This window comes from Kogia breviceps, chromosome 8, assembly GCF_026419965.1.
Source record: "Kogia breviceps isolate mKogBre1 chromosome 8, mKogBre1 haplotype 1, whole genome shotgun sequence".
NCBI classification, from domain to species: domain Eukaryota; kingdom Metazoa; phylum Chordata; class Mammalia; order Artiodactyla; family Physeteridae; genus Kogia; species Kogia breviceps.
The window spans coordinates 4,744,375-4,767,013 of record NC_081317.1 but is presented as its reverse complement, the minus strand read 5'-3'; the positions used below and the strand labels follow the sequence as shown (position 1 = coordinate 4,767,013).

At 47.5% G+C, this 22,639-nt stretch overlaps 1 protein-coding gene across 17 annotated transcripts in view; it reads right to left on the bottom strand.

Moving 5' to 3' along the window:
* RAPGEF1 (Rap guanine nucleotide exchange factor 1) overlaps nucleotides 1–22,639 on the bottom strand; it is a 152,253-nt gene that overhangs the window by 44,844 nt on the left and 84,770 nt on the right. For all 17 annotated transcript variants that reach the window (XM_067040463.1, XM_067040453.1, XM_067040461.1 and 14 more), the window contains 7 exons: nucleotides 20,389–20,567; nucleotides 15,832–15,988; nucleotides 4,225–4,313; nucleotides 3,352–3,504; nucleotides 2,789–2,912; nucleotides 2,227–2,410; nucleotides 602–1,102 (listed from right to left, as the gene is read on the bottom strand). In XM_067040463.1, the coding sequence (XP_066896564.1) occupies nucleotides 602–1,102; nucleotides 2,227–2,410; nucleotides 2,789–2,912; nucleotides 3,352–3,504; nucleotides 4,225–4,313; nucleotides 15,832–15,988; nucleotides 20,389–20,567 (1,387 nt within the window). The remainder of the gene's footprint in view (nucleotides 1–601; nucleotides 1,103–2,226; nucleotides 2,411–2,788; nucleotides 2,913–3,351; nucleotides 3,505–4,224; nucleotides 4,314–15,831; nucleotides 15,989–20,388; nucleotides 20,568–22,639) is intronic.

The window sequence follows — 22,639 nt, the reverse complement described above, 5'->3', positions numbered from 1 at the left end:
AAGTATTCGAAATACAAAAATCCAACATTTCAGCTCTACCCCTGGGCCCTAATAACATCATATATCAGATTATCTGGTCCAAGAAGTGTCCTCAGCAACTCCAACCAGGCAATCTCAGATTCCAAGTCGTTATGTGACATTTCGGTGTCTGCAAACAGAAGACAGAGCGGTACCAGGGTTCTCTCTTAACAGCCCCCTGCATTTCGGGGAGCCTTAGAAAACCCCTGTGGGTGCGATCAGGGCTATTTTAACTCAAATGTCTGCTCTGCTTTACCCAGATGTAATGCCATGATATTTGTTTCTCTTTGTCACCACGTGTTCGGGCCAGAAGGTCAACTGACTGCCACCTACAAGAGGCCAAATACTCTGTGGAGACCAGACCTGAGGTTCTGTCGAGACCAAAAGGAGAGGTCAGCTTCTCAGGCTTTAAAAATGACCCCCAGGACTGACAACACAAGGCTCCTGTAAGTGTCCACATACCTGTGGTTCTACCTTTTATGAAATTAGGAGGCCACTGGTTTGATTCTGATCTAATGTTTCAATGAGACACCGTTTTCGGTTACAAAAGGTGCTTCCCGACAATAGCTCAACAAAAGCTTACTGTGTTTGTTTTTCTTCTCCGGTAGAGGAGGAGGTTTTTCTGGGTCACCTGTTGATTCAGGAACAGTGAAATCACCCACAAATTCGACCGAGGCTGAGGAACCTCCTTGCTGATAGGGAAGAAGAGCAGCAAAGGGCGTGAAGGGGACGGACTGGGCCGAGGCCGGGTTCTGCAGGTCCTCCTCGGAGATGTTGTCGTACTGCGAGGGGTGCCGCTCGTAGGACGCCCTGCAGCCAGAGCCGTCCGCCGTCTGGGAGGCCGCACTCCTGCGCTTCTTCTCGGGAAGAGCAGGCGGCACGTCCATCTGCTGCCCTGGGGCCGAGGGCCCCTCTGGCTGGGGACAGCTGCCCAGAGGCAACTGGAAAGGATGGCCAAGAAACGGAGACCCAGACTCCCCCAAGGACTCCGGCAACGGGCTGAGGTTACAGGCCACTTGCTGAGGTATCTGGTCTGCGTTAGAGAGGTCTTGCTGGAGGAATTCGTAGTCAGGGTCGTAATGATCTGCATTCACAACAGGAGAAACATACTGTGAGCCGCCAGCCCCCACAGAAAGAAAAGACCCCACCCTTCTTCCTTGACCCGGTGCTGCTCATTAGAGAGTGACCGTAACACATCTCCCGTCTCATCCACAAAGACTCTCACTTTACTTTATATTCTTCATTTTTCTCCTGCTTATAAAAGTAAAACCAGATGGGAATTTGACTGTTTGCTATCCAATTCTTTGTACTTTCCTGGATTTTTAAAAGTTTCTTACTTAAAAAAAGAAAAATGCATGACCACTGTAGAAAAGATGGCCAAAAAACCCTATTGAGAAAATAAAAATCACCCACAATCCCATAATCTAACTATAATCTCTGCTTACCATTGGGTGTGTTTCCTTAAAACTCTTTTTTCCCTTGGATTCTTTTTTTTTTTTTAAACTCTGAGAAAACACTATATAAGTGGTCTTGGATTCTGTCCGCTGATCACTATATCATAATTGGTTTTTAATACAGCTATGTATTATTCCACCAAATGGGTGTATCGTAAGTCTCCTGATTTCCTACCACTGAGTAGTAGATTCTTTCCAGTTTATCATCATTACTCTTAATAATGCTGAGGTTAATGTCTCTGGACAGAAATCTTGCCATAAATCTCTGATTATGATCTTAAGATAAACTCTCAGAAGTGAAGTATCTAGTTCGCGGGACATGAACAGTTCAGTGCTCTGCGAGCTTCCTGCCAAACTGCATGCCAGACCCGCATCGGGCCCCACCGCCCGAGGTCAGCACGTGCTGCGCCCGCGCCCGCGCCCGCGCCCTCCGTCAAACGTTGTCAGGGGCTCTGAGCACAGACGGCTCTGGTTCTGGCAAAGGGAGTCAAATGACACACTGACAGACGAACCGAAGTAACAGCTACCATTTCAGCGTCTCCCATGGGTTCCCCACTGCCACTCCATTTAAGCTTTCAACCCCCTTCAGACACAGACACTGGTGTCCTCATTTTGCAGATGAGGAAACTGAGGCTCCGACTTTGAGTGACTCGGCCAAGGTCAACAGAGCCAGTGACTGGCATCTCTGTCTGAGCCCAAAAAGCCACCGAGACACGATGAGCCAGCAACGGTGACCGGGACGCCGGCCGCTCACCTAGCGTTTCACAGCTTGTGTTCCGGGAGCACTGCCCGCTGTCCCTGTCCAGAGAGGACAGCTGCTCGTCCGACTTGCTGAGCTTGCCCATGCTGCTGCAGGGGGACAGGCGCGGCGACTCGCCGCCGTATGAGTGGCTGCCGCCCGACAGTCGTCTCTGTGCGTAACAGTCCACGTCAAAATCCTCCCGGCAAAAAACGAAAACAAACAAACCGCGTCACTCCTGGGAGATGGTGGCAGAGACGGGGGAGGGAGCCGGTACGTTTACCCGACCGGCAAGCTCAGCAACCCGCCGGAAAGGCCCGTCTTTGCTGTAGGCCGTAAACACCACTTCCGCGCCTTCTGAGAAAGAGGGCCTCTGCATGTGCTCAGAGCTCCGTGCGAGGGAGGCCCTGGGGCCGGTCTCAGCCTCCCCACCCCGTGAGGGAACTTCCACCCCAGTGGGGAGAGCTCCTCCTGTGACCAACGCCAGGGACTGAAGACCACGGGGTTTCTCTCAGCTTCAGGAATCAAATCCCCAAACCTGAAGCCTTCCTCTGCCTTTCTAGATGGAGCTAATTACCTGCCTATTAATTCCAACAGGCAAACTGGAGCCACTGGTGGCTCGACTCATGGGGGCCACGACGGCCACTCGGGTGGGGGACGGAGCCGACTGTCTCTTCTTCGGCGGCAATGCTGGTGGAGGACTGAAACAGAGCAAGGAACCCTATCAAACCAGACACCCCACAAAATGCTTTAAACAGATACTGGGGTATGGGAGGTGGGTTCTTTCATTATCAGACACTTCACACCTGCTTTTCACACTTTCAACTCCCATCCCATCAAGGCCAAAACACTAGTATCCAAAGTCCTTGCTTTTCTTTTTGTAACAAATGGTGCCAGTTTTTGCTTGGCTAAGGCTAAAAGGCAAGCGGTTGGGAGTTCCCAAGGTGCGGGGCAAGGGAGGGTACTGGGCCAGGCTCGCGTCCTCCAGAGACGCCCCTCTGGAGGAAGGTCAAACCGCCAAGGTGCCTGAAGAGTAGGTTCTGACCCTAATGGCACCATCTTCTTTTTGGCTCATCCTACCCATCCATTCATGAAATTATGACATAAATAGAGGAGGGTGCTAGAAAAACAGAAAATTACCTATTATCAACCACACGAATGCCAGGCAAGGGGGGTTTGGGGGGCGCGACCTCTTCATCCGTGGAATCTGGGAGCCCCTCGGCTGACTGCGACAGGCCGGTCGTCTTGTTTAGAATCTCCATCTCTCGATCTGTCAGGGGGAGCTCAGACTGGCTGGAGAGTTGAAGAGAACTCGGGGTTACAGAAGGCCACAGAGAAGGTCCTGAGAGCGTGAGGGTGTGACCAGGGCAGGGAAGTCATGGGGGGACAGGGACGGAGGTGCCCTGGACACAGAGCTGACACTGTGCCCTAGGCTCCAAGGCAGAGATGGGGTTTCAAGTCTGGTTCGATCACCCACAAACAGCAGAAGCTTGGCCAAGTCCCCCTGCCTCTGCACCTCAGTTTCCTCACCTGGAAGAATCATCTCTGGCCTAGATGATCTTCTAAGATGCTCCAAGTGTAGGTTTTATATTTTTACTAGGGGCTTGTAGTAGAAATTATTGCAAGGCCTTATAACTGTCCACATTACCATCAGTTTCCTTTCTTGATAAAGTTAAATGCTCTCAAGTCAAAGCCCTAAAACCCAACCCTTCAAAGTTCTTTCTAATTATGGGAGGAAGCTGGTCAAGAATAGTGTAGGTGGGTTTTGACATCACACACTATCCTTAGAAAAGGTCACGCTGACTATTAACCTGGAGACCAGGCAATTCTTCAGAATGGGTGTGAGCTACACACACTTTAAAAAGTAATGCAGGCTCTTACCCAAAATTCACTGAGAAGGGAATGTGGGCCTCACAGGGCCTGCCTGATGTGGGCTCCAGACCTGGCTCCCCTTCTTTCTCAAGTGTAGATCAACTGTGACCCCAGATACTGGAGGATCTGGTCAGCACTCACCCGTCGGGTTTGCAGGCTGGGGAACTGGGTTTCACTGGGCTTGTTGGAGACGGATGCCCCTGCTTCTCGATGGTAAGTCTGACCAGCTCCTACACCCCACACAAGAGAAAAGCAGTGAGACACGAGGCAGGTTCCTCACCGTGAACGCTCCCAACCAGGTGGGTCAGCTGTCTGTCCTCCACTGCCCGCAGATTCCCCGCTCACCGTAAGTGCGATTATGATTTGACTTAGGTAATCTGCATGACTTCCCAAAACGTCCCCTACCCTCCAAATATACCTCAACAGCACACTGAAAGTTTCACATGCATAAAGGCACTTCCTTTTGGAAGGAGGAAATGACAAGCCCCACTGTCTCAGAATGACTAAGTTCATCACACAGATCAAACTCCTGGCAGAACAACTGCCAGTCGGTTTGTGGAGGAAGAACAACTACCCTTTAGTTCTCTGAAGCCATTATACGATGTGCAGGACGCTGCCTACTAACAATCAAACCTCTGGTCTTGGGGAAGGTGGGCTCCCGGAGCGAGCTGGCCATGGGCGTGGCAGCAGCTGGTATCCTGAAATGACTGGTGGGAATCTTTGTCGATGGACGGAAAGTTTAGGGCATATTACCCAGTAGAAAAATGACTTCAGAAAATATTTTTTTCAATAGGGGAAAAAAAAAAAAAGAGGTGATTAGGGCCGAACTGGTTCTTTCAGCCAGAACGCATCTTCCCCCAGTCCGGTGAGCTGTGGTGACTGCACACACCACGACGAATCTCTCAACAATACAGAACGTTCCCACCACCCTCTCCAGTCCGTCTGCCCCACTGCAACCACTTTTCCACTTCTGTTTCTTGGATCACTTCTGCCTCTTGGATCACTTCTGCCTAGAGCTTGAAATAAGTGGAACCATACAGTATGTACTCTTTGGTGTCCATCTTCTTTTTCTGAACAGCTTTACGCTGTTCAAAATTCAGCCATTTAAAGTGTGCAATGCAATGGTTTTTGGTCTGTTCACAGTGTGTGCAGTCGTCACCACAATCCATTTTAGGGCTCATCACTGCTTCCAAGACAAACTCTGGACCTTTCAGTGGTCCCTCCTCACGTCTCCCCAGCCCTCCCGGACCCACAACCCTAATCCACTCTCTATCTCTATTCGTAGCTCCTCTTTGCTCAGTGTTCACGCCCACGTCTCCGTGTGCACGAGCAGCGTGTTCCTTGATGTTGCTGGCTTGTGTTCCAGTGTACGGATAAACCCACACCTTCTTCATTCGCTGTCCTGTTGAGGCACACCTGGGTAGGACCTACCTGTGTCACATGAGAAGTTCAGGCTTTTAGCATGAACGTCTATTTCTAAAGTTACAGAGGAGGCAGCAATGGAAGAAGGTGGGTAATACAGCAGTGAGCCCCCAAATCAGACTGCAAAGCCTCTCCCAACTCAAAACACCCCACACAGGAATCCCGACAAGTGCGGTAAGGCAAAGAGTTAACATGATGGGTGGAGGTAATGCTTTGGAGAGCCTTCCTAAAAGATGACTTGTCAGTATACATAAAAAGCTTTAAATATTTGCATACATTTGATAATAATTTAGCCCAAGGAAAATGACACGGATGTGTTCAAAAATGAAGCCACAAAGAACGGTCACCACAGCATTACGTGTCACAGGTAAAATCAGACTACTCAATAGTCCATAATTAACTATTCAATACTAGGTACTGATTCCATAAATTAAGATCGACTTAAACAATGGACCATTATACTACCATTAAAAAAACTCACAACAAGAATATATGATAGCGCGGAAAGACAATACGGTGGTAAGTGGAAAAACGGCCCAGATGGTACACTGGTGTATACATAGTATGTTTTGGAAACAAAACAAAACCAAGAACACACGTATAGGAAAAAATATGGCTATGAAACACCCCTTATTTTCTTGTTTTTGCTTCTCTGCTTTTCCTTACTTTGCTACAATGCACATGTATTACCTCTGAAATACTAATTAAAAAGAAAAATAAGGCATACTCCACATAATCAGAATCAGTGTCACCCCACTCTGTAATAGTTTCGATGGCTATTCCTGGAGAAACGTGGAGGGTTGAGATCGCCAAGAATCAAGTACTGGAAGAAGAAAGGAGAAGGTTGGCATTTTCCTGTTATCACCACCTAGGAGTTAAACATAATCTCACAAATATTTAAGGAGGACCTAACTAGCTGGTGATTACAGACAAGGTGGAGAGACAAGAGACGACGTAATTAGAAGAGAGAGCAAGTGGCGTGGAGGCAGGCCCCCTGCACCCCATCGCCTGGCGGAGGGTGGGGAAGGCCGTTCATCCAAGCAGCCCATCACCAGGCCACGCAGAAGAGCATCACGGCATCAGAGGGAGTCAAAGTGCCACACTCAGCTCTCTCTCTTTCCAAGCAGGGCAAAGGGAAAGGGAGGCGCCTGTACGCTTGCGTCTGCTGAGGCAGGACAAAACTCCACTAATTCTTCATTGATTCCTGAGCAATTACAATTAGAACGCCATCTTTCTGGAGAGGCAGCTGTGTGAACTCAGCTAAAGGACGGTGGCAGAAGAACCACGTGAGGACAGGCACACGTGTGCAAGTGCGCACCCGAGTCCCAAGACAAAGTCCGATCTCAGCACTCAGCCTCCTTCCCCCCAGGCCCAACCCGAGCATCACGGGAGGGGCAGCTTTCCACATCTGCCATGACCTTCCAGCCCAAACACAAACGCACCGGCCAGAAGGCCTTCACTCTCAGCCTGGCTTCCCTCTCACAGGCAGAAGGGCGCCCTCAGAACGTGCACGTGCCCGGCGACCGCGCCAACCCCCTCATCTCCTTCAGAGCCGACCGTCTGTGACCCGGCCGGAGCCCAACTCCCCTACTGAAGCCACATTCCTGAGAGGATGTCAGACTTTCCAATCCTCCTGAGGCACAGGTCAGGAAAGACTGAGAGAGATGGCGCATGGGACTGTGTCCAGAGCCGGCAGCTGTAACCCAGACAACTGCCAGTTCACCGAAAAGCAGTTTCCAAGAGCCCGAAAGGTACCTGGAAGAGTACCTTTCTAAATACACAATACTTTATTTCCACGCTCATTTTATTCATATTGAGAGTGAACACAGACACACTTCCATCTCAGACGACCTTCATCCAGTCAAAGCACAGCTCGGCGCTCAGGTAACGAACGGTCCTATCTGCTTCTGTCTCCTCGGCCCCTGCCCGGCAGAGGGGACGCGGCTGCACGAGGAGAGGCCCAGGCCCTCCGGGGTCACGTGCACCCTGCAGCCTGGGCCTGCGCTCCTGCTCAGGCCGCACCCGACCTGGCACTGTCTATTCCCTATCCCCCTGGGGCCCTGTGCTTATGGCCATGACACAGCCCCTCTACCAGGGAGTGGCCCTAAGACAAGTTCTTCACCAAAGACACTGGGTACAGGCCAGTGGGGAGTTCCCTGTAACTGAAGTGGCATAATGCAGTCACAGGGCTGTCCAGCCCCAGTACGATCTCTATGGTGACAACAGGGCACCCTCTCCCTGCCCACATCCTACGTGGGGGTGAGGCAGCGACAGAGCAGAGGAAGTGCCTTCCTTCTCACGTGTGCTCAGGAGGAGACAGAGCACTAAGGAGACAAGGTGCCAGAGTGCACTGGCCTGGCGGGTAACTCCTCAAGTCAGCTTCTGGAGGCTCACAGCAGCCTAAAAACAAGGCAGCCAGAGGAGATCTCCAATTCCACCTTGAAAGATGCTGAAGAGACCAGCCCAGAAGCAGTGCCAGGCCTGGTTGGCATGGGGGGAGGGGCATAATTTTAAAACTGGGCACTCGTGTCTTCAAAATAATGAGTTGGGGCCAAACACTACAACTCAAACAATAAAAGTTTTCAGGGTTCACCCCAAAAAAGGCCCTAAACAAGCTTACAGATTATTGAAAGACCTTCTCTTGACATTTGTAACGAAGTAGAACACGTGTGGGCCCAGAAAGGAGATGCTGCTGCTACAACTCCTAGCTGGACAGGATGTCCTTCTACTCCCAACACCCTTGAGAATGAAAAAGCAGTAAACGTTCGGTGCAGTGCTTCAGGTTAGCAGATTTACTAGAAAAAATACTTGGTGAACTGCTCAGAAAGTAGGCTGGGGAGGGCTTATCTTAGTTTAAGCGACCCTATTATTTTGAGAAAACGTTAACAACAAAAGTACCCCTAAACCCTGAGCATATGAAGCTGAAACAGAAGCATGATGATTTCTCTGACTTATGAAAGTATATCCACAACATTCCTACTACACATAATCTGCCGTCTCTTCCCCCTTTCTTCTTCCCTCTCCTTCTCCTCCTTTGTAAAGCAGTGGAATACTCAGACCACTGCACACAGGAATTACTCAAATACACGCCACATAAGATGGACCATGTAGACACACCAAGAAGAACTATTTCAAATGACTGCAAAATGATGGATAACCTGAAGGTCAAAAATAACTTTGAAACACCTTTAATACTTTCTAATAATCATACTGATGGAGGTGGTTAGTGTTATTCTGAGACTGTTGTGTTTGTACTGTGGAAAAACAAAGGAGTCAAAAACAAATGTCGATATTTTTTAAAACAGGGATTTTCAGTGTGGGAGGAAGAAAATTAAGATATAAGCTTGATGAGGTTAAGTAAAAACCAGTATAGGGCTTCCCTGGTGGCGCAGTGGTTGAGAGTCCACCTGCCGACGCAGGGGACACGGGTTCGTGCCCCGGTCCGGGAAGATCCCACATGCTGCGGATTGGCTGGGCCTGTGAGCCGTGGCCGCTGAGCCTGCATATCCGGAGGCTATGCTCTGCAACAGAGAGGCCACAACAGTGAGAGGCCCGCGTACCGCAAAACAAAACAAAACAAAACAGTATAAACTCAAGATGTATTTTCTCTTAAGGAAACTAAACATGTGATCAGTGAGTAACAATGAAGAACCCTGGAGTGAGGTCTCTAAACATCACTCCCCAATACAGGGAACCAGAGCTCCTTAAAGGAATGGCTGATTCCAGGTCGGTGGTAAGAAATGTACAAGGTAATTGTAACTCAATAATAATAATAATAAAACCCACAATTTAAAAATAAGCAAAAGACTTGAATAAGCACTTCTCTAAATAAGATATACAAATAGCCAATAAGCACATGAAAAGATGTTCAGCATCATTAACCATCAGGGAAACGAAAATCAAAAACCACAGTGAGATACTACTTCATACCCACTAGGATGGCTACATCAGAAAAAGCCAGTGATAACAAGTGCTGGTGAGGATGTAGAGAAATTGGAACCCTCGTGTACTGCTGGTAGGGATGTAAAATGGTGCAGTTGCTTTAGAAGATAGTCTGGTAGTTTGTTACGAGATCAAACACAGAGATATTATATGACCCAGCAATTGTAGTCCTAGGCGTATACCCAACAAAAATGAAAACATACATCCACACAAAAACTTGTTCCCGAGTGTTTGCAGCAGCATTACTCAAAACTGTCAAAATGGGGAAACTGAGATGTCCAAATGTCCATGAATAAATAACATGTGGTATGTCCATGTAATGGAATATTATTTGGCAGTAAAAAGAAATGAAGTACTGATACATGCTAAAACATGGATGAACTTCGAACACATTATGCTAAGTGACAGGAGCCAGTCACAAAAGGACCCACAGTATATGATTCCATTTATATGAAGTGTCTAGAAGAGGCAAATTTAGGGACTTCCCTGGCAGTCCAGTGGTTAAGACTCTGCACTCCTGCAGCGGATGCGGGTTCGATCCCTGGTCAGGGAACTAAGATCCCACGTGTTGTGTGACATGGTCAAAAAAAAAAAAAGAAAGAAAAGAAAGGGGCAAATTTATAGAGACAGAAAGTTAGATTAGTGGCTGCCTAAGGCTGGGGGAATGGAGAGAAATGAGGGCAGGGTATGGGGAGAGTACAAAGGGTATGGGGTTACTTTCTGAGGCAATGAAAATGTAAAGTTGATTGTGGTGATGGCTGCACAACTCTGTGAATATACTAAAAAATCACTAAATTGTTTTAAACTGGGTGAACTGTATGGTATGGGCGTTATACCTCAATAAAGCCATTACCACATACACACACAAGTAAGTACAAGATGAACCTGGAACACCTTTTCATATCCCAAAGTGAGAAAACGATCAAAGACTTCTGGGGTCACGTCAAAATGAACTCAGGAAACAATCTGAAGAAGCTGTCACTGTTCAAAGATAGGACTTGAGCATCACTAAGGATAATAACTGCAATGGAATGGACATATAAACTATGTTTATTTACATCCCTGAGTTCAGAATGCTATATTAAAAAACTCAATCCAGGGCCTCCCCGGTGGCTCAGTGGTTAAGAATCTGCCTGCCAATGCAGGGGACATGGGTTCGAGCTCTGGTCCAGGAAGATCCCACATGCCGTGGAACAGCTAAGTCTGTGCGCCACAAGTACTGAGCCTGCGCTCTAGAGCCCGCATGCCACAACTGCTGAGCCACGTGCCACAGCTACTAAAGCCTGCGTGCCTAGAGCCCGTGCTCTGCAACGAGAAGCCACCGCAATGAGAAGCCCGCGCACCCCAACGAAGAGCAGCCCCCGCTCGACGCAACTAGAAAAAGTCTGTGCGCAGCAACGAAGACCCAACACAGCCCAAAATAAATAAATACAAATAAATACATTAAAAAAAACCCCAAACCTCAATCCAATGGTCATGTTAGATGATGCTAAGAAACACTCATTTTGATAACTGGTAAAGGAAGGAAGGAATTAAGCACTGATCGTGCCTTTCCTCTGAGAATTATAACACAGGATCAGCTTGATTGACAAGGGGAGGTCTCTTTTAGTGTATTCCGGCTAAGGAATGAGGAAGGGATGGCAGGAAGAATTATAATGTCATAATTTTGCGACTCCAAGGAATTTACCGGTCTAGGCAATAACCATCAATGGCTATTAATATCAAAAAAGGAAAGATGCCTCTAGAGGGAAGTGCAGGGCAGCACCTAGGAAACATTCTTCTAGATACAAAAACATGAACCTGATTCAGCCTAGTTTTGCAGGAAATTCAAGGGACAGAGGAACATGTTAAATAACACTGCATAGATGTAATCAGCAAAACCAGAGTGTGGAAGACTTCTCAGAGAAACAACCCTTCCTTAAAAAAAAAAACAAACAAGTTGCAAGGAGAAAAATACGAGAAGGGAGAACTTTAGACAAATATTAATGAGTTATAGTGTTTGGACTTTATCTGGATCTGAAATTGAAAACCAAACTGTTTGAAAACAGCAAACTATACCCTGCAGGCCAAATCCAGCCCAGGGCTTGCTTCTGTAAGGCCCTCAAGGTAAGAATGCTTTGTTTGAAAAAATTAAATTAAAACAAACAAAGAATATGCAACAGACCAATATGCAGCAGAGACTATGTGTAACCCCAGAAGCCTAAAATATTTACTATCTGGCCCTTTACAGAAAAAGTTTGCCGTGTTCTAGAGATATGCACTAAGGTATTTACAGATGAATGGACATGATGCCTGGAATCTGCTTCCAAATAATCCAGGGGAGTAGGAAGAGGTCTGGAAGAAACAAGACTGGCCAACTGTAGAAGTTCTGTGATTGGGCTTCATTATACTGTTCTCTTTTTTGCAAACGTCTGAAATTCGTCATAAATAAAAATGTTTAAATAGGCCGATCAAGGAATAAAAGAGGTGGCTCATCTGAAATGTCAGTGTGGTAGAGATCGCTGGTTGCCCCACGGTATCTGCTCTTCCTTATTAACAGAATTTTCCTTGGGCATATGACCAAGTTCTGGCCAATAAGATGTTAAGTGAAAGTTGTGTGAGGCTTTTGAGGAAGCACCCCTAAATGGAGAAGCCACAACTTCCTACTCTCTCTTCTTCCTGGCTAGTCATAATTCATGGAGACTGTGACAGCCATTTTGGACCATGTGTGAAGACGGCGGGAAAGCAGGACAGGAGACCACATCCCTGGCCATTTTGTGAAAATGCCACACTAGCCTTGGACTGCCTGACTATCTGTAGCCTTCTTACACGTGAGGGAGAAATAAAGTTCTATCTTTTGAAGCCAGTATTGGTCTGGATTTTTCTGCAGTCAAGTCTAACCCTAACTGACACAGTCAGGAAAAAAATCTCTTTCAAAATATTCCTGCTATTCAAGGTGAATCTGGTATACAAGCCCAGTTTTTGGGTGGTGATGGTTAAATGACAGAACTGCAAGTATTCCAAAGTTTCCCCCCAGGTCAGTGGTTTTTTTTCTTCCAGAGATGGTAAAGCGGAGTCCAGAGAGATGGGTAAGAAGCGGTACATCTGAGATAAGAAGAAAAGCTGAAAAGGTGAAATTCGGAAGAGTTGGGGTCTTGGTTTTGAAAGGACAAACTCGTGTATCTGTTTGACCTTGAGAAGCTCAGTCCTCCAACAGCCGAGACCTAGGCTGGAGGTGGTTCCTACAGCAAAGGGAGAGTGAGGGCCTTTGAATTCCTTCCAGAGAGTCATGACCATCCGAGTCTCAGGCTCCCACTGGTAAAGCACCTGCCTGGGTCAGATTAGATAATAAGAGAGGTCCATCCTTTGACCTGAGTTAAGTTGCCCGAGGTTACAGAGCTACAAACAAGTGGCATTTCCATGGGGGTTTAAATGAGAGACGGTACTGCACATTCAGGGACAGGAACAAAGTAATCCCGCTTCACAGCACTGTTTCAACCTCAAAAGCGAAATTCCCTTTAACAAGCGAATGAGTGACTTGCAAGATGGCTGAGGCAGTTTACAGGAGCCGACACTTTCCCTCCAAGGGGGTAGTGCACCTCTGCACGGTCCTGTCCCTCCCAGCCCACCGAAGCTCCCTCACACCGTGAGGACAGGAGCTTACAAGGTGTCCCAAGCCTGACGGGGACCGTGAGAGAGGCTGGGGGCCGGCTGGCCAGGAGGGGAGACACACTGAATCCCTTGGGCCGAGCCACGAATCTCCCTCCTTGTGGGAGGCGGCCGAGGGCGATGGTGGGAACACAGGGTCTGGGGTCCAGCAGGCCTGGGTGTGAATCATGCCCTTGCCACCGACAACTGGTCTGCCCGAGACTGTTTCCACACCTGTGAAGGAGGGGATCACACCCACCTTGGAGGTCGTTGTAAGCGTTAAGTGGGTAATACGCGTCAGCTGTGATTACAGTTGAGCCCTTAACAGCAGACGCCAGCATTACAGTGTCTAAATCGTCCCTGTGGCCTCGAGTGACTCCAACTGTGAAAAACTTCCGGCGACACAGGCTCCTGCTCATCCTTTAGGCTTTAGCCTGCCCGTCTCTCCCTGGGGAAGTGTCTCTGATCACCCTGCAAACTGAAGGTCCCCCCTACACCCAAGTAAGACCACATGCCATTCTTCCTTTATAGCGCCAGTCCTGGTTATAATTATACAATTACAAGTTTCTGAGTGCTGTCCTTTTCCGCCTTTAGATTCTAAGCTCCATCAGGTCGGGGACGGCGCCAGTGTTGTTTAGCACTATATTCCCAATTCTATCACACTGCCCAGCACACAGGAGTTTCTCAATAAACGCTTCTTGAATAAATGAAACAAAATTTAATGTACAGAGCTCCTCACCTAGAGAATCTCTGGTCTGGTTAAAATATTTTAAAAACAATTATGGAAAACATCAGACGCTGACAGGTTCATAATCAATAGGTGTCTCTCGCTTTCTCTCTCCCTCCCCCTCTCTTATCCTGGTCAATTTGAAAAATTTGAGAAACTTTTCTTTTAGACAATTTTTCAACCGATACAGTGGCACTTGAATGATTCCATAAAGGAAATCCACTCGGGAATGTTACAAAGCTTTACGCTTAACTCTCTCTCTTCTATTTTGGACGTTCTGTCTGGTTTCGAAACATCTAATTATAATCAATTTGGTAGAAGGAAACCTTAACAATGTCACCCGAAAAATAACACTGGTCAATGACAGCATTTCCAGAAGCCTGGACAGGAAGAGCAAGGCGAGGCGAGCCCGAAGCACACACAACCCGATGGTGAAGCGTGACCCACGTCACATCTCACTTGCCCTGCTGACCTCAGAGAGCGACCGGGAGGCTGGAATGGGAGAATGTGTGACTGGGCGCCAGGTCTGGAAAGCAACCTCAGGTCCCACACAGCAGCCACCCTGGGCTACATCCTGAAGTCTCACCAGCCAGAACCGATCGTGCAGGACCCAATAACTGAGGGGAGGGAAGAGAACTGGGAGCTGTCAGAGGGCACTGAGGCCAGCTAGTCACGCCTCCCTCTAAATGAGCTCCGTAAAGCCCAGCAGACACAGCGGCCCTGCTTACACAGTGCTGGAGGTGGGGAGCCACCCAGACCGCACCAGCCAACACGGTTCATTCCGGAGCAGTGTATAATGTCCAGCAATGCTTTCTTAGCCTCCCATCTGTAATTTTTACCCGTTGGGGGTCCTCATTCTACTCTCCAGAGCTTCTGGGGAATGTCAATCCAAGGAGGCAGCATTCAGGAGTCTAATGGCATGGTTGAGTGGGGAAGGAATTGTTTGGACCTAGGGTAAGTACCTTGGCTACAGTTTTGTACTGGAGGGTCTAGAAAGGAAGAGAACACAGTTTTTCAAGCCAAGAGACCTGTTTGCAAAGCATACATCTAGCACCACATAATTAACAATAAACAGCAGCTAAGATCTGAGTGTTTAGTATGCCCAGCATAGTTCTAAAAGCTTTATACGTATTAACTAATTTAATCCTTCCTACAAGTCCATGACACAGGGTACCACAACTGCATGTATTTTGTAGACGAGTTAAATAAGGTACAGAGCACTTGAGTAAACTGCCCAAGTTCACAGACTAGTAAGTGGTGAACTGGGATTCAGATCTAGCTGGGCTCTACTCTAGTCCAGCCCTCTCTCCACTACATTATACGGCCTCACATTCCCACCGCGCACAGCCCTCCTCCCAACCCACAGGATCTCACCTGGTTCACGCCCCACGTTCTGCCTTGCTCCTCATCCACTGGGACTTATTTTCTCAATTAGCGTTTGTCCCTTGGACCTCAATTCCAGAACCTCCAAGGACTTCACTTCCCACCGTTAACAATGATTCATAATTTCCTATTATGCCATTTCTGACTTCCTTGGGTAGTAAATTCGCAGACCACATCATGGATTTCAAGTACAGTTAGTTTCATTTCTTACTCACGTCAATCCTGCTTTTCTACTAAGAATCCCAGAAGTTCTCAGAACATGAAAAGCAGTAGCAGTTGACATGCTGGGAGTTTTGCTAAGAGGCAGTGCAGAAACAACTTCCACTGGACTTCATCTAGCCGGCAAGCGTGCACAGCCAGAGCTGTGGTATAAAGACTGCCTGTAGATTTAATACAAGGCCCTGTAAAGGCTGACTGCTTCTGGCAGCTTTTCTGACTATCAGGATGAGTACTCCAAAGGTTATATTCCTGTAAGAGTCATTTGTACCAGAGAAACAGCTGTGGGACAGAGCAGCATCCAGCAGCAGAAACACTGGAAGACATTCCCTCTAATGTACAAAGTTTAGGAACAAGTTCTCATGTGACAAATGCCCAGCAGGGAGGGTGCTCCAAGCCCCTGACGAGGACCGTCTGGAGCCTGCTCGTACCTTCACTCCGTCCAGCACGGCTTTGATGACCCCCTTGACAGTTGTCACCATCTCTTTATCTTCTGAGTTCACACCTTCGAGCATCACTTGGTCAGACCAACGAATGAGGTTGGCGAGACTTTGGTACACTCGGCTATAGCAGGAGGAGAGGGCTGAGCTAGAGGTAGAAGATTTTTAAAACAATATTAAAAATCTAAAGCGTGACCATCACTTTACGTCATCTGTTTAGCAGAGAACTAGTTTCTCAGTGACTAGGGTTTCTCAATCCTTCTTTCTATAAGATCTGCACCTCCTTTTAATAAACTTTTCCTCCCTGAATCTATTTCCTTACATCCAACGAAGATTTTGTGGAGCTTTATCTTCCAGTCTGTTATAAATTTTTTTTTCATTTCTCATATATAAAGTATAAAAATTCCACCATGATAGTTAATATGCTTTTTCAAACTTCACATCCTCCACGAGATTCTGATAACATCTCTCAAGGAGTGCCTGTCTCATCTTCCTCTCCTTCTAGTAGGTCAGACTGTTGTATACTTCTTGCTCTGAATTAGATAAAAATTCATGTAATATTGTGTCACAAGGAGCCAACAGGTTTGTGGAATTTTAGCAGGCAGGATCCTTCAAAGGAACAGCCTTTATTTTTATTAAAAAAAATTTTTTTAGATCTTAGTTCCCTGACCAGGGATCGAATCTGCACCCCCTGCCGTGGAAGTGCGGAGCCTTAACCACTGGACTGCCAGGGAAGTCCCAAGGAACAGTCTTTAAACATGAGCTCAAAGAGATCTGAAGTTTACTAGAATTCCTTCTAACATGGGCTCAGCTTCGCCATCCCCTGCAATAAGCCACGGCTGAGATGTCAGAGGAATGCACTAATGAGGAGTATTTTAAGGAGGACAAGTCAGAGGCGAGGTGACCTGTGGTGATGGTAGGTGGGGGAGGAGGTACCAACTTCACTGTGACGCCAACAAGTCAAAACAGAAGCCCGGGCACATCCGGAGCCCCAGCGATTGCAGAGTGGAGCCACAGTGAAGACGTTTTATATATTTTTAAACAACTAAAGATCATTTTCCCTAGGATTTATGGAAGGGATTATTTTTCCATTTTAAACATTATGTATTACAACAGAGGTAGAGCAAAAATGTAGAAAATTTGTGGGATGCTACCTCCTCCACTAAAAAAAAGAAAAAAAAATGAGGCAGACATTTAGGAGCCAAAGATATACTTTTTCCCCAAAGATATAATTTTGAGAAAAATATATAATATTGTAAGATATGATTAAAACAGGTTCTAAAAACCACGACGTTAAAAAAAAAAAAAAAAAGCCTGAGCCAAACAATGCTCTAATGAGAAGCTCTTCAGAATCAGGTAAGAAGGAAGAGAATTTCCAGGAGGTCTGAAGTCTCCACTTAGCCATTCACCCGGCTCCGGCTCCGGGCTCCGTGCATGTTCCAGCCGGAGGAAAGAAAGTCAGAAAGAATGAAAGAAGCTCAAGTCCCATTACAAAGAAAACTTTACAAAAGGAGCCACAAGAAAGCCAGGGTTTGGCTGCTTTAGAGGATGATACAAATGAAAAGTGTTTGGTGTCAGACCTATTCTCTTCGGAAGGCAGTCGACTGAGAGAATAAAACAAAACTTGCAGACCTGCCGTGGGGCCGGACCATAGATGGCGCCGTCCTGAAGGGGGGTGTGCTTCTAGCAGCTCTGCTCCCCCTCCCTGGCAAGGCCAGGCTAGGCCTCTTGAAACAAAGACTGTGGCCTCCCACCCGTGATAATTAAATGAAAGAGGGGGGAGGGGTCACTTTTACGTGATACTTAATTCCTACCTGCACTGGATGTTAACATTTCCCTGAAAGCACCTAAAAATGTTTGTAATTGTGTCCACCCTTCACATTGTGAGCTTGCAAGAAGAATATTCCTGGGCTTCCCTGGTGGCGCAGTGGTGGAGAGTCCGCCTGCCGATGCAGGGGACGCGGGTTCGTGCCCTGGTCCGGGAGGATCCCACGTGCCGCGGAGCGGCTGGGCCCGTGAGCCATGGCCGCTGAGCCTGCGCGTCCGGAGCCTGTGCTCCGCAACGGGAGAGGCCACAACAGTGAGGGGTCTACGTACCGCAAAAAAAAAAAAAAAAAAAAAAAAAAAAAAAAAAAAAAAAAAAAGAATATTCCTGTGTCTTAATGTCACGGGAAGGACATTAAAAAAGGGAGGGTCTTGTACCATAAAAATGTCCAGTGGACCAGTCTTTGGTCTGTTTCTGAAATAGAGCAAAGCTGTCTGCACTGAGGGCAAGCAGGGATCCTGCTCTCAAACATCTCTGAATGTTCCACCGTCAGGAAAAGCCTCCATTCGCTGCCCACACCGAACAGCCAGATGCTTGTTCACAGGCCCATCACCACTGCCCTCGGAAACTAGGGGAGCGTGGCGAAAAGCCTACCTGCTAGGGCCCAACCCACAGAGAAGAGGCAGGAAAACACCCTCCCAGCTAACAAATGCACAGGAGGATGAGACGATGGAAGGAAGCTAAAAGAAACATTTGAGGAGCATTTTAGATCATCTCAGGGAGATCAATAAAAGTATCATCAACAGGCTTTGGAAGAATTTCAGGAGGAAGAAAATCTCTTAAATGTTATTAGCCAAAGGACTACAAAGAAAAAAAAAGAAATCATTCTTCTTTATGGCCACACCCAGGCATTTCTCTTTTCCCTTCGAGGAAACTGTTATAGACAGTAAGTAATTTTTATCAACTGTAAAGTAATTACAACACCTCCCCATGGACAAAAAAAGGCCCCAGACCTGGTCAATTCTTCTAGAGCCTGCATGTCTAGAAAGTAACTTCCCAAGCAGAGTTGCTGGCTGACACTGCAGGAAGCAACAGTCCTAGCAGCAGCGCCCTGCCAACGCTGTTACAGGGCTCGGTGAAGGTGACTGTCCCGGACTCTCCCAGAGAGGCCTGGCACGTGAGGGGATCCGCCCTCATTTCCCACAGCGCCACCCGCCGGCGCCCTGGTGTGATGACACTCTGCTCGCAGGACTGCTGCTCTCGTCCCTGCCGGGCACACTGTGCCTGCCGGCCGCAGCTCCTCTGCTCTTCTCCTCCTCCTGCCCCCACTGCCCATCCAGATCCTGCCCTTCCTTCAGGTCCAGCTGCAGCAAATCCTCCCCCTGGCAGTGCAACTCTCTTGTAACTCTCCCTGCTTTAAAGTCCAACAGAGCTTCCACTCGGTACCATCAAATCAGCACTGTCATACAGTGGGGGAGTTGATGTTTTCAGATCTTAACTCTCCCACAGTAGGCCCATCCCATGAGAAGAAGTGTAGGAGAGACTTTCATGAAAGCTACCTGTGCGTCTGAAACCCAGCATACTGGTAAGCACGTTCCCTCCAAGGAGAACAGTACTGGGCCTGTCTACGAGCTGGGCACTGGGCTACCTACTGGAAAAGCGCGGTGCTTGGTCTCACAGAGTCCTCCGTATGGAGCGACTGAACAAGGCAAGGCACCAAAGGGACTCGCTTCCTCAGAGGCTTCTTGTACATGACAGCAGCCTGGCCTGGAAAGTGAAGACAGCAGAGCAAAGCCCTACCAACGCCTTATCCTTCCCCGCCAAGTGGCTTCAGTGAGCTTCCAGCCCAAAGACCACCATCTACAGGGGTCAGCAGATGCTCCAGGGCAGAGAGCTTCTTGGAAATAAAGATACTGTTTTATCTCCCAGAAGAAGAAAACTATGCACTTCACTGTCAAGTTCTGAAAGCAGTTCACAAAAGCTTAGCCTCATGGGGCTACAAGGACACTAAACCATCTTGAGGAACTGTAACAGAAAGATGTTTATCCTGAACAGGTACCAGGGAAAAAAAACAAAGCCAGCAGGCATATGACACAGCCTCTCAAGAAGAAGCTCCTGATAGGCTCTCACTGAAGATTACATTTAATACTGCTTTCCCTTCTGTATTTAACAACAAACAAAGGCGCAAGCCGCTCACTAACCTTTCAGAGGAAAACGAGCTCTAGCAATGAAAGCATTACCCCACAAAAGCTGACTACACTTCCATACCTGGCTTCCAATGAATCCAGGTGCTGTTCGGGAGGACCTGGCTTGATACAATTAAATGTTTCACTAATCCATGCTCTAATGGGATTCTTCTCTACCTCTTTTGGCTTAATAATCTAAGCAGCCAAGGTCTCCAATAGGTTAGATATTGGCAGGATTTAATGTCATAATAAACTATGGTTAACATAGGGTACTGGGAAAAATGTGTCCAAATCAATGTGATTATTGCCAATGAGCTAGCTAGTACAAAAAAATAACCACAGACTTACACTGTGGCTACATCCCTAGCAATGGTTGCGATCTTCCTCAGTGTTGAGGCCTCAAGAGTAACAATGACCTCAACCTTGGAAGAATACCAAGTGATAGCCATGGTGTAGGGGTGGGGGCAGGGCGTGGGAGGGAGGGCTCCTTTTCCTCCGGGCACTCCTCACTGGTCCTAGAAACACTGAGTGTGAAATGCCCCCGAACCAAGGCGCCACTAGGCCCGCATTGCTCTGACACAGCCCAGAGCAACTCACCTGTGTTGAATTCGAGGGTCGCTCTGCACCAGGGGTAAGATGGCCTCCAGCACCTTGCTGGCAGACCCTGGAAGCATCTCTAGTACCTTCTTATCAATAGCCATTTTGTCCACAATGGTCTTAAAGTAGCGCAAGGCACTGACAACTTCCTTCTCTTTCTCTTCCAGCCAGCTCAGGTTCTGAAAGGAAATGTTAAGCATAAGGAGGGAGGAGAGAGATTAAAGGGAGCAATTTTAAAATAAATAAATAAAATAAAATTTCCTGCAAACTAGTTTGAGATTGACACCAATGGAAAAGGCTTCTTGCTGCAGAAAGCAAGCCAAATTGTTTTTCTAAGGATTGCAATCAGGATACAGAGGCTAGACTTGAAGGAAGAAGAAGGGGCTGACGGAGAAAGGTTGTTTAGATATTCCTAATTCCCTTCCTGGACAGAGACAGATTTGCCCTGGGGTCTCCGCCTCAACCACAGTGAGGTATCACCACTGATCTCAGTAAGTGTAGTGAGGACTAATTTGCTGATGGCTGCAGGACGCTTACAGAACCAACAGTTAAATCCCAACGTGTATATATCTATCCAGTAAATCAAATCAAGAAACCCCAGGCCTTTCAAGGTCCTAGGGGCTGTGTAAGACTGGTCAGAGGCATTAGTGCTCAAAACCCACTCTCCCAGGACTCCTCACTAGATTCCCACATTTGACCAAAGACGCAGCCACTATCAATGAAATGATATGGCTCTCCCAAAGGACCTGGAAACCCCAGGGTTAGAAGGGGTGGGATGCGCTGGGGTGAAAAGGTGAGGACGCTGCACAGACGGCGACGATTCAATCACTACTCCTGCAGCGCGTGCGCTAACAGCACGCAGGGCCCCTCTGCCCCTGAGGAAAACCCGCCTGGGAGGAAAAGAAAACACAGAGCCCTCTACTTCCCAGCACTCACATTCCCACACCCAAATCTTTTCTCCTTGACTGTGGGGTACCTTGAATGCACAGACAGTGGGTAAACACACCCCTTTGGTTTCTTTCTCCAACCTCTCCTTATACTGACCCTAATGTCAACAACCCAGGTCCCAGCTGGCTGGCAGGGAAAGGGAGATCAAGAATAATCTATAAAATGGATAAATCCAAAAATGGATAATCTACTCAAGTAGAATCGATGACATGTCCAGGGCAAATTAAGAGTGGTACGTATGAGGAAAACTGCCACCTGTGGGCTCTTTGAGGTCCAGAGAATATTCAAATAAAAACCACCGAGAACAAGAAGATAATTTCTAGAAAAAGTAGATTTTAAACTGTATAAATACATTAAAAAGTGATACACAATAAAAAGTGATTATGATTCTGAACACCAGCTCTTTTAAAATAATGAGGAACGTCATTTTAAATAAAAAATTTCAATAGTGGATTTCATGGGAATATCAAAGGAAAAGCATATAAATGGAATCAAGAAGTAATTAGCTCCTTTCGTCAGATAACTTTCAAAAACCCGATTTCATTTCTCTCAATGCAGGTACTTCCCAGAAGGTATTCTGTAGACCACGATACATTTCTCCAAGGGAGGAAAAAAACACCCCTTCCCCATCCCCATCGCTGTGGCCTCTTTGCCATCACTTATTTTTCTCTTCTCACTACCTGACACGTTTGTTTATTTTCTGTTTCCAAGAGCCAGGCACCTGCTTCTCCACCTCGTGGCCCAGAGCGCTCTGCTTCTCCATGGCCTACACGGGGCTGAGAGGAACCTCAGTATGAAGGAACTCATGGTGCCCTGCAGACATCAAATGTGACTAAAACCACGTGGGCCAGCTGAGCAAGCGGACCCTGGCTACAACACTGCCATCTCAGCACATCAGGACGTGCAAGGAGCCAGCGGTGACAAAACGTGGGGAGGAAGCAGGAAACGTTTTAAGAAGATGTGTCACGAGGTTTGCTAGGGAGAAAGGGGCTAATCTGGAGGTGGGAGCTGTCCAAAAGTGGCAAGGCACTTCACAGAAAAAAAGAGAACTCTCCTGTCATTTGCAGAGAGATCAAATGAGCCACTGAAGAGCCAGGCTGCCCTGGGCTCCTAATAAAGGAGCCGACAACCTAGCAGAGTCAGGTTTCATCCATTAACTCTCCAGCGAATTCCACTCCCAGAATTAATGGCCTCTGAACGCCGTGCATCCCCCTAGCCCATCAGCTGTTAAACCATGGCTTCTCGCAAAACACAGCCAGCAGTCGGAAGGGTTTACAATGAGACACCCAGACCGAATACCCCC